We start from the raw sequence: 12,999 nt of genomic DNA on the forward strand, positions 1-12,999 counted from the left end.
GGTTTGAGAGAGATACCTAGCTTTTAAGGGACGTGTCAGGGGCCATACTTCAAAATGTGAGCAAGGTCAGGATGAAGGATGGAGCTAGGACAACTAAATTTGTTTTAAATTAAATGTAATTCAAACTAAATCCAGTATAGTTAATCTGATTACTCTCTATACAATCAATATTTTTTTCCATTATGTCACATTAAAATCACAATTCAACCGTTACTTCTGCAGAGTTGTGGGACTGTTTCTCCCAGTTCCTATATTATTTTGGATAATGTACTGTATATACATATCAGCATTGGCTTATATAACCTTTCAAATGAGATCAATTTTTGTTTTTTGTGGCTCTGATCGGCTGTAATTATTTATAAACCAAGCTACTGTATATACTTTGCCTTTTACCAGAAGGCAAATATACTGATTAGAAAAATGTAACAACAAATCTGGCTCTGGGGAAAGAAGATTATAAGGAACTGTTCAGAAGTCTTCTGGCTTCAGACCAGTGATTGAGTTCCATGTAATGATGAATAGCCTATGGCACTCCATGTGCAACTCAATCTGTATTTAAATAAAAATATATCTGGCCATTTCAGTGCAACCTTAAGCATTGCACATTGGAGCCCAGATCTCAATTACTGTTTCAAGACCCATTACTACATTCTAGCAATACAACAAAGCTAGCTTTATATTGGGCCTCATTCAAGTATTGCTCATTTATCCTTATCACTGGTTCCAATGAAACAGGATTAATACAGATTTTCATAATTTTAGCTGTGTTTAGGTGGAACTACATGTGGTCCTGTCCAATTTAGCCATGAGGGTTTTCTCTTAGAACAATTACAAGTCATTTCTGCCCGAGTGAGGATTCTTTCCTTCTCTGTCCTATGCCCACTGAAAATTGCACTGCTGTTCCCCCACCCCACAGCCCAGACTAGGAACTTTAGTAGCTCTTCCCTTCACCATCCATCTTTCACACAGGTTAAGCCCTAACAGACAACAGCTTTATTTCATTAAGGAAGCACTTGAGGAAGCATGGCAGACTTGTATGTCAAGTGTAGATCTGTCAGCCTTGCGAGGTAGTCCAGACAAGATGCATACCCAGGAGTACTAGCTTTATCTTTATTGTAAGGTTACATGAACAGAATCTTGTAGGTCTGAAAGTACATCTCTCCCCCTTGAATTTGCAGTCCCAGAAACTAGGGGGGGTCCCTTATGAGACATTTGCCATGCCCCCATTCCTTCTAGAGGCTCAGCTGCCTCTTATCTGACCGTTGGCTAGTTTGCAGTTCTTCCTCCTGTCTCCCAAGGTCATTCCAACATAACATTACAAGATCTCCCACTTCATCAATTTTGTTGGTTGTGTCCACTCCACACACATCCAACTTGATACCCTCCAAAATTATGAATTTTTACTCCCAGAACTTCTAGTTGGGGAATTCTGGAAGTTGCTATCCACACATCTAGAGGTGCCCAGGTTGGTTGGATTTGCACAATAAATCAACCTCTAACCAGTCAACCACATTTTAATCTTCTGTGTTGTGCAAATCCACCCATCAACTTCAGGGCAACGCATGGAATAATGTTTACTGCTTTATACAAATCAGAACCCCTTTTTAAAAGCATATTTTGACTTAAACAAAATACAAAAAAATCATGTTTGATCCACACCATGATGGCTATTATTAATGCCCTGCCCAACCTTCTACTCCAACATTCCCTCAGGTGCTGTCCGCCAGATGTGTTGGCAAAAACCTGAACCCTGATAGCACTTTTATGGCATTTGTTCTGGAGCTGTGCCTTGTGCTTCTGTGTTTGATGATTGGGTGTAGATTTATTCATGTCCATTATCTGGCTATTCCTCCTGGATTTGAAAATAACAAGCTACAAGAATGATATGGAAAAATATGTTACACTGGATATACAAATAAAACCAGCTGATGTCTTAATAATTATAAGGGATATATAAATGGCAAACCAAAAGAGCAACTTGGATAACTTTTTTATATTGGATTTACAAAAGATATCTGTTATAGTTCTGAAGGATTTTGTGAGAAGGGACACAGAAAAAATGGAAAGAAAGCAACCTGTAGGACATTATTTGAAGGGATTAAAGATCAAGATTGTTAAAAGTAAAAAGAAGAATATAAAGTGTATTTATTTGATCAAGGTTAAAATAGATATGTTGTTATTTCTGGTGGACTTTTGCTGACCAGGACTGACTGACAAGGTTGTAAGGATCTGGTTATAGATAAAAGATGAGACATGGGATGAAGAGATCATTTGTTGTATTTTAAGAGAAGGTGATAAATTGTTAAAATTGTTTATACTTGTTGTGATAAAGGGGAAAGTTACTTCCTTACATATTTCTTTTCTTTTTCTTTGTTATTTTTTTTATTTCTTCTCTATTTTTCTAATTATATTTCTTTTTTTCGTGCACTTTCTATTTTTTCTATTTTTTCTATCTTTTCTTTTCTTTTTTGTAGTTTGTATTAGTTTTTATCATTTTAACTACAATGTTTAATAAAATTATTATAAATATTAAAAAGGAAGGGGATGCCTTTGTGGTTGTTCCCCTGTACTAGGAATTTTTTTTTTGCTTAATGAAAAATTGAGTAATTAGTGTATATTTCAGACACAATGCTCTATTTCTGCAGGATGCCTTAAAAAGGTTTGTGTAAGAAATAAACATTTGTGTCTGTTTTTAAAGCTGCTTTACATTTGGTTCTTTACTGTAAGTATTAACATTCCATGAATAGAAAGAAGGCACTGAATCACACTTCATCTTTTTATTTTATTAACATTTCAGGGCTGCCCATCCATAGGGAATACTTTGCTGTTCAGAAATTAAGACATCTTTCTCCTCCCTCCACATTATTATGAGTTGTATATTTTGTTTTTGTTTCTTTGGAAATTAGAAATTATTAAGTCAAGGATGGGCAACATGCATTTGTCCTCAAAGTCCAAATCCCATCAGTTCTAGCCAGGAGGCCAATGATGAGACAGAATGATCTATATAGTCTAACACTAAAAAGTTGCAAGAAAATATTTACAAATTCTCCTTAAGTATAGCTGAAAAGGAGGATCTCTTTAAGTATAGTTGAAAAGAAGGCCACTCAGCACAAAAATGAATTGGATTCCACCAACCTGTGGAGAGGGAATTGATAGTTGTCCAGGCAGTTAACTGGCTTTACTTTAATCTCATGTTGAATCCTTGTTGCCTCCCATGTGATGCTCCTCCAGTGTTTCCCCTGACCAACAACAACAGTGAACTTTGTTAACCCATCATAACCCTGCAGTAGAAGATGTCAGAGTACCATAGTGTTGGTTATATTTGCTTTCACTTTTAAACATGTTGATAATAGGAAGAGGAGAAGAGGAAGATGAGACAGAAAAAATTATCTTTCTCATGCCAGGAAATCAAGCCAGAATACTTCTTGTCTGCCTACATATTAAGTTTTAGTTTTTTTTCAACATAGGGTTAGAATCAACAGGATTGTTTTAGATATGTTGGTTTTCTGAGACTGAGCAAGGATTTATTTATTTATTTATTTCTCAAATTTCTATCACCACCCATCTCCCCCAAAAAGGAGGACTCTGGGCAGTTAACCCATCATGGATTAGAATGGCTTAGGATGCTCGACATAAGGATGCTTGATTTACAGTGTGATATTCTTAATTTTGATAGAATCCTGAAGATAAATTTATTGGTGATTAATTTGCTTAACAACATTAAAACACTTCAAAATTAATTGATATCACTTGATACAATGTGATTTGTGAAATACAGATAGTCCTTGCTTAACTACCACAATGGGGACCGGCAACTCCATTGCTAAGCAACATGGTTGTTAAGTGAGACATCATGTGACTACAACTTACAATTTTACTGCTGGCTTCTCCATTGACTCTGCTTGTCAGAAGCCGGCTGTGAAACTCACAAATGGTGATCACATGACGCAGGATACTGCAACAGTCACAAGTTCGAGGACCAATTGTAAAGTTACTTTTTCAGTGCCATTCTTCAAACTGTTGCTAACCAGGGCAGTCATTAAGCAAGGACTAATTGTACATTTCTAAAGTGAATGCTAAGGCTTGCAGGTTAAAAGGCTGGAGGTCCCAAACTTCCTCCTTCAGAAGTTCTCTGGGTCTTCACACCTGATGCTGCCTCTTGTTTTGGAATTCTTGCTGCCACACCTATCTTCTGGGGGATATTTCATCTGGTACCTGCACCCTAATCCTAGTGTCTGTAAGATATAGGGTTCCGATTTCTTTCTAAAGATTAAAAGTCAAAATGCAGAAAATGAAATAATAGAGACTAGAGGATTCAGCCCTTTCTTTCCTCACCTCTTTCCTCATAAGAGATAAACAAAATAAAACTTTATTATAAAGCACCAACAACAACAAAAAGATAAACTGTAACCCCGCTTTTTAACTCTAAGTATTAAAATGCAGACTTTCCGTGGGAAAGGAGATAATTACAGAGCTGACCAGAATACAGCAGCTTGCAAATTAATTTTTTTTTTAAATCTAGATGAGAATACAATATTCTGGACACTTGGGGCTAAAAGGGAACAGCCCTCAGCCTGAAAGAGTACAGATGACAAAAAGACAGTTCAAAATATTACAAATCCCAAGAAGCTTCTAAAGAAAGAAATGTAACTTCATGAACACAGGCTGAGATATGCATGAAGGGAGAACTCTCTCAGTGTCATAACTTGTACAGAAGATAAAGAAAATATGACTTAGCACAACAGAGAAAACATAACAAACCTAGTACATATTCAATATTTGCCTAGGATATAGAAAACAGCAGAGAGCTGTTTCAGCAGGCTGTTTTTTGTCTGCCTTTTAGGCATGAATTACCAGAAGAGAAAATTGTCAGGAGTTTGTATTTACCTACAGAGCAATTTGATATTTATTTCTTTATTTCTTTATTTTTACCGGTGTACCTGCCCTTTTTTTCCCCTCTTCTTAGCTGAATCAAGTTGCTAAATTGTCTTGACTGCATTTCTTAGATAAGCATTCAGAGCAGTGTTTTTCAAATTTGGCAATTTTAAGATGTGTGGACTTCAACTCCCAGAACTCCCCAGCCAGCATGGGAATTCTGGAGTTGAAAATGTTGCCAAGTTTGAAAAACACTGATTTAGAGCTTTATGTAGGAAATGTGTTATCAAAGGGCCCAGAATTATTTTTGTGGACAACGTAGTCCATGTGAGGTACTTACTAATGTCCTGTTTCAAAATGTAAGCATATTCCTCCCCCCTCTGAGATTTATAGGCCTGGGGGAGCCTTTGCACCACTAAAAGTATGCATTGAAAGGAAAAAGGCTGAAAGAGCACCAAATGTTAACTCTCACAATAATATAATAAACAGTAGCATACAATTTCTTCTTAAGCCATTCATTCATTCATCCATCCATCCATCCATCCATCCATCCATCCATCCATCCATTCATTCATTCATTCATTCATTCATTCATTCATTCATTCATTCATTCATTCAATTTATATAGCCGCCCATCTCAGACCAGTGACTCTGGGCAGCTAACAGTCATAAAATTGGAGTCCTTACGCTCTCCAAGTGGCAAAAGAGTGAACATTTCCACCCTTGCAGACCTTGAGTTTCAAAGTCCCTTCCAGACCTAGGCTATAAACTTGCCAGACTTCATAGTTCTTTTTGTTTAGCAGCAGTGTGTTCTTAAGTACACAAAAGTCATGCAAATGAACAAAGCTCAGCTGATCACTCATTTATAGACAGACTGCCATGCAATGACTAATTGCTTTTGACACCTACTACATTCTAATGCTTTTGGGCAGACCATCATCTTTTGAAAGGAGACACGGGATGGAGCTGTGATGGTCAGAACCCTTTGATTAAGTGGAACATATATTAAATCTTCAGGTCTTGATATCTGGGCTTTGAGATAGTGTCTGAGATAGCAAGAAATGATTGATTCTTTTTTGTGTTCCAGCGGTTTACCTCTGCAAGCGAACAATGCAAAACAAAGCACGGCTTGAGCTAGCAGACTATGAAGCAGTAAGTACCTGGGCCCTTTCCTGGAACTGAGACCTGGAAATTCCACCAGAAACAAGAGCAAAGCCCTTGAAACAATCCTGGTCTTGAAAAATAGATGTTTGGGAGCTTCAACCTACAGGCAGGCATTGATACTGGAGTTTCAGGGTTTGAAATCCACACATTAAAAAGAATGGCAGAGTCTGTGGCATAACATTGTGTTACAAAGATTGAAGAGCACCATGGCAAAAACAGAGATCATTTCACTCAAATTGCTGAAGAATTACAATCATTCCCATTAAGATCTCTAAAATGTTTAGAAACATTGGTAATAACCAAGGGTTCCATGTGTATGTGTTGCAGATACTCGCTTTGGTCTGTGTTGACCCTAACTCAGAAAGCTTCATCAGAGGAAAGCTCACTTTGAATACTCTACTTATGTTGTTTAAAATGGAGAGTGATTGAGTTTTTTCCTTTCCACTGCAAGGATGTAGGTTGGGAAAACAGTGCAATGTTGGTTTACGGCCAACCTGTTTACTTGTGCTGGGGAAAAATACCCATGTACCACACTTCAAACAGTAGACAGAGCATGTTTTCCTATGTCAAAAGAATGCACCTAGCGCTCAGAAATTATATGTATAGCATACTACTGTTGCAGTTTTAAGTAATATACATCTAAAAAGAAATTTCTACCAGTTTACACAAACATACACTAATATACTCTTTTCTATTACTGTACAAATGCTAAAAAACTTCAGGCTAGTTGGTGTGTCAGTTTTATAGCCCAATCTGTTTTAGTTACCACTAGTATAATAACCTAAATATGACTTAATCTATGCCTGTCCAGCTCAGGAGTATGATGTCCTGTGTTTAGTGGAGGTTATTATCTAGGAAGTATGTATAAGATAGCAGCTAAAAGTTGTCAAAATAAAGTTTGCTTTTAGATTTATCCCCCTCAAGAGATAAGATCCATAGGGTATCTACTCTGGCCCATCCTAAATATCTCTAGGATGTCTTCTGCATTATATATTTAGGTTTACAATTCTAAAAATGTACCGTTAATTTACATATAGTTTCAGGAGTGTACAGGGTATGGTCATCATGGCTGCCATCTTGACTTTTTGGACTGCCCTTTGTGGACACTCCTGCACAGTTTATTCTTGAAGGGAAAAAGGGACATTGGTATGCTATGGAACTGGCGAAACACAGAATTGCTGGATCTTTCTTGGAAGTAGACCAGTATGTTAATTTACTTATTTACATAGCTTTAAGAAATAGGGCTGACCTGTGGGATAAAACCACTATTAACTTAGAAATATTTGTCTTGATCCATGTTTTCTTGAGAGCATGGATGTGCAGGATGTATAAACAATTTTTCCATTAACAAAACGAAACAAAAAAAGTTCCCATCTAATTCAGGACTGGGGAGGAAAGGCAAAATTTGACAGGCACAGAGGAATGCCTGGGGAATATAGGGTCTCTGACCTGAAACATTTCAGTGAACAAAGACATAGCTCATTATTTTTAAAAAGTTGAACTTGGTTCCTGATATCTCCATGGACACATCCCTGTAGTTTTCTTTGCCACAGTACTGAAATGGATTGTTGTTGACTTCTTTCAGGAGGTGTCTTCAGCTTTCCAGTGTAGCCTACAACTCTGGGATTTTCTGATGGTCTCCCATCAAAGTACTGACTGGGTCAGACCCTGCTTAGGACCCCAGGGCTCTGTCACCTGCTCAGACAACCCTTATTTGGAATCTTGAAATCTCAGAAGAAAATTGCAATGACTTGAACCTAAATTATATTTATGTAACAAAGATTTCAAGCTCTTCAAAGTTCTTCCTACTCAAGAAACTTGCTAATATGTGGTGTATTTTCAGGAAAGCTTGGCCAGGTTGCAGCGAGCATTTGCACGGAAATGGGAATTTATTTTTATGCAAGCAGAAGCACAAGCCAAGTGAGTTCCACTGACATTTTATTGCTAGATTTGTCATCCACCCTGTTTTGAGGCATTTCAATTTATCTTTTTATGTTCTTTGTCTACCTCATCATCAACAGAGTGGACAAGAAAAGGGACAAGATAGAAAGAAAAATCCTTGATAGCCAGGAGAGAGCATTTTGGGATGTACACCGGCCAGTGGTATGTAAATTAATGGATCTTTGTACTGTAAGCCCTAACAAACACTCAATCATGGTTGTATTGTTGGGTGTAGCTAGTGTACAGATTTGGAGTTATATTCCTCTCTCCCTCTGTTGCTGATTATATAAGGTGGACTCAAGTTCAGCAATACAGTGATGCTATTAGAGGGTACATGCTGACCCCAAAAAGTTAAAAATGGCTGAAATCTCCCAAGACTTTTGTCTTCTTATGTGACACCTCATGATAGTTTAATCAATTTTTTCCTGTTTTTTTTCTTCATAATGCAATGATTAAGTAGTGTACACAATAATGTAGTGGAAAATATTGCTGATTCCTCATGCTGGGCCAGTTCAGATAGAATACTTTTACTGGCCAGCCAAAGACTTGTTGATTTCTGTGATGGAGCCAGAAAGAGTCACCTACTCACATACTTGAGCAACAGAATGCTAAAGCTGGACTAGTTATTTGGGCATCTGACACGGAAAATTCCATAAGCATCTCTGTCCAGCCATGACATAACCTTAAATTAAACCTGTAATCATTTGCTCTGGCCAAGGTCAGAGCAGCCATTCTGCCCATGCCTTCTTACGCAGTGGATGCCAGTTCCTGTGTGGATATTTATTACCACAGTTCTTTTTATCAATAGCTATGATTATTTATCTTATACTTTATATTGGCTCACAATTGGTGCAATGTATAATATCTAAAGTAACCATCCATCTAGCCATTTTCAATATCACAACATGGTGATATTGTGGAAGATCTACCCTTAAAGCTGTTGGGAAGAGAAGCAGGATAATTCTGGACCATACATAATAGCAGGTTAATTAGCTATTTGAATGGAAACTCAATTGGGAAACGCCTTGTTACTATTTAAAAAGTAGTCTCATGTCCCCTATTAATAAGCAAATAATTTAAAAAATGTTATTTCATAAAAATTGCATTTTCACTTTTGTGAAATGTGAGGTCATGTTTAGATGAAGAGAAAGTATTCATCAAAATAATTTTTCCACATTTTTTTGACATCTTGCTACTAATAATTTTTTCCACATCCTGCTACTAATGATTCTTTCCCATATCCTGCTACTAATACTTCTCGGAATGACATTGACTGAGGGAAGCTAAATGGTAATGTTAATAAATGTTTAATTGAACTGAACTTCAAACCTTTTACTTCTTGTCAATGCTACTGAATATTTTGATGGTTAACATTTCTGTGGGGATGGGTATGATGAAGAGTGTTCATTTTTAAAAGATGGAAAGAAAATGGGATGATTTTGTTTTAGATAAAGTACATGAAGCCATAAGCTGTTATAGTTGGTAAGTGGAGTTTGTGACAGCATTAGAGCAAAATCTGTTGAAGAGCTAAAGGGGTGAGGGCAGAGTTTAAAGAAATGACCTGTACTTTCAGGCATATCTACAGATAGACAACCAACATCTGTTGTGAGGTTTCAGATTAAGATCCAATATTTTGTTCACTTATAAATTCTGCTAGATGATTCTGGAAAATTACACAAACTTGTTTCACATGGAAATGTGATAAATAATATAACTTGTTTCAGAAGCATGTGTGATAAATAACATGACTGAAGGCTAGTGTATAGTGGTTAAAGTGGTGGAAAGAGACTTGGAAAACCCAGGTTCAAAGCCTGTTCAGCTTCCTTTACACATGAAAGATATAAAGATAAATGTCTGGATTAAAATAGGAAATAACTGCTTTAAGTGGTCCCTGGGTAAAAAAGATGGGATATAAAATCAATGAAATAAGATTAATTTTAAAATGCAGGATGGACACAAACATTCACAAGACACTCCCCCCCCCCCATGTGGATTGTGATAACACGTGACTTGCGTACTTGCATCAGCTGTCAGGATGTAAATACCTGGGGGTGGAGTTTGTGCTTTTATGTTTTATGCTTATGTTTTCATTGTTCTAATATCACAGCTCACTATAGATGCCTAGGAAGATGGGGAAATATATGGAGAAACGTGGGTGTCACAGCATTAATTTAACACAGCATTCACTTAGTAAATACCATCTGTATTCCCAACAGGGAGTGCACTCATTATCTATAAGCTTATTTGTAATTATTATACCACTGTTTCCAATTTCTTGGCTTAGAACTTGTAATGTTCACACCTAACCCAAAACAAGCATATTGCCCGCTTGAATTCTTCTTCAGTTCAATTGTAATCTGAAATGGAAAAGAACCCATTCTTCCAACTGTGCACTGGCAATGTTTGCACAATACTTAGTTAAAGACTTATTGGCTTGGTTAATTTTAAACCTGTCTCTGTGTGTGTGTCTTAGTCTGTTGTGCTTATTCAGCCCATTTGGTTAGTTTATGGTTTGGTGTATTGGGCAAATGCTAAACATGGGCTCAGTCAGCAATCCAATGTGTGTAAACGCAGTTACTCATTTACAAGTTAATTTCTCCATCCTCCTTTCCTCTGATCTTACCCAGCTATGGCAGCTGTAATAGTAGATGAAGCTGAAGTAATGTTTATTTGGCTATGTCCCAGGAACTAAGAATCCTGGGAACTGTCATCTTTCAGGGTCATTTAGATGTCCTGGTAGAGTTACATTTGTGAAGTTCTTGGTGCTTTTGGTTTATTAAGATGTTTTGGAGGACTTTAGTTAGTTTGTGAGTTGGTTTGTGGTTTAGTTGGTTTGTGAGTAGAGTTACATTTTCCTAGGGTCTTTGATACCTTGGCTGTTGCTGAAGAAATGGCAGGAAGACGGAAGAGAGAGCTATCTTTTGCCTTTGTCTCCATAGTTACTATTGCGACAGCTAGAGGTTAGGAACGAAAATGCTTTATGCTGTAGCTATCACTACAGCATTAGAAAATTAGGGGTGAGTAAAGGGATTGAAGGGACGTGGTGGCGCTGCGGGTTAAACCGTGAGCTGCTGAGCTGGCCGATCAGAAGGTCGGCGGTTCAAATCCACGTGACGGGGTAAGCTCCCGTTGCTAGTCCCAGCTCCTGCCAACCTAGCAGTTCGAAAACATGCAAATGTGAGAAGATTAATAGGTACGACTTCAGTGGGCAGGTAACGGCATTCCGTGTAGTCATGCTGGCCACATGACCACGGAAGTGTCTACGGACAAACGCCGGCTCTTCAGCTTTGAAATGGAGATGAGCACCACCGCCTAGAGTGGGACACGACTGGACTTAATGTCAAGGGAAACCTTTACCTTTACCTAAAGGGATTGAAGAAGGCGTGAGCTGCAGGGGCGGGTGGGGGTGTTAATCCTCTTTGTCCTCCCAGTGACATCCTCCAGACTGTGACAGGCTCTTGGGCTGCTAAAAATAGCTGGCCTGAGAAATACCTGAGCTATTTGTGACTTTTGAGGAAATACCCTTTTCAAGCCATGTCCTGAATCATGCATTGGAAAGGTGGGGTTGTCTCGAATGAAGCGTATGACATGCATGTTTACAAACATGTTTGCCTTACTAGGTACTATTTTCAATATTTATCAGCTGGATCTAGAGGAGTCCCCTTATGGAACAATGGTCTGCATCTGGAAGATTGCAGTCATCCTGATCCATATTCATGCACAAATCTAGCAAGCTCATTAGACTGAATGAGACAGCATCAGTCTAATATGCAAACCCTAATAAAATGAAATCGTATAAGTGAATGATTAAAAAGTAATGGCCTGTATATGTTACCTTTCTTTTCTTGTCTTCCACTTTTATAAGAGTAAATAGTATGTATGAGAGTGAGTAGGGACGGTTGTGTGTTCAAGTGTGTGGATCTATCTATCTGCATATAATTTTTGGTATGGGAATAGCTATTGGGTGGGAGGTTGTATGTTTCCATTTGAATGTAAGACTTATGAGGGGAAGATATACCTGAGTGAGTAGGCAGGTTGCTTGAATATATGTATATATTGCCAGGCTGGAAGTTGTGGGGGGCAGATTGTGTTTGTTTCATAGTACAGGTAGTCCTAAGTTAGCAACCACAATTAGGACCGGCAGCTCAGTTGTTAAGCAGAGTGGTGGCTAAGTGAAACTGTGACTGTGCTTATGATCTTACTTCAGCTTTCCTTTGCTTTACAGACCTGCCAAGGTCGTAAATGCAAGGAATGGTTGTAAAGTTACTTTTTCATCACTGTTGTAACTGCAAACAGTTGCTAAATGAGGCAGTTGCTAAATGAGGATTACCTGTATGTGTGTGTCTGTGTCTGTGTATTCGGCTGCTTGCTGGAAGGTATGTCCTCAGGGTCCCAGAAGTTACCTTGGGTAGAAAATCAGGGAAAAAATTTAGCTCCAAGTTCAGCTCTCCACTGGGAGAGCAGCATGAAGTGTTGGGCATGCAGCTGGCTATGAATTCTGAGAGCTGGGGTATCAACCTAACTAGAAGCCACCTGGTAGGGAGGCTTAGAGCAGATAATATCTATGCAAATGATCAGTGATTAACAAAAGGAACACGGTGTGCCTAAAAGGGGATTGCAGAGGTAAAGATCTAGTGCCAATTGTACTATAATACTTATTATTATGCTAAAGGAAATACTAACTTAAAATCATATCATGTCCAGGCTGTGACATTCTCCCACAGAGTACCTAAATTAGTTTGCAAAACCTTTTCCTGAACCACTGGCTTATAAAGCAGCAGTTGAAACAAGAAGGTTCAATTACATTCAATGAAGCAATTATAAATCCATGATTTTTAAATGAAAAACAGATGCTTCATGGTTACTGATGGAAGCAGTGGATCAACAGCTCTATGTTTATTTGGTATTTAATTATAATATTTAATCATGGAATCATGAAGTTGGAAGGGGCCTTTTAGGCCATCAGGTCTAACACCTTCCTCAGTGTCAGAAGCCAAATTAAAGATTCTTAATAGAAAG

General features: G+C 38.0%; 1 protein-coding gene across 1 annotated transcript in view; it reads left to right on the forward strand.

The window, feature by feature from the left end:
* The window catches only part of RGS7 (regulator of G protein signaling 7), a 184,353-nt gene that overhangs the window by 148,899 nt on the left and 22,455 nt on the right, over positions 1-12,999 (forward strand). The window contains exons 7-9 of the mRNA XM_063306346.1: positions 5,963-6,027; positions 7,883-7,959; positions 8,061-8,142. Of these exons, the coding sequence (XP_063162416.1) occupies positions 5,963-6,027; positions 7,883-7,959; positions 8,061-8,142 (224 nt within the window). The remainder of the gene's footprint in view (positions 1-5,962; positions 6,028-7,882; positions 7,960-8,060; positions 8,143-12,999) is intronic.

This window comes from Candoia aspera, chromosome 1 (assembly GCF_035149785.1).
Source record: "Candoia aspera isolate rCanAsp1 chromosome 1, rCanAsp1.hap2, whole genome shotgun sequence".
NCBI lineage: Eukaryota > Metazoa > Chordata > Lepidosauria > Squamata > Boidae > Candoia > Candoia aspera.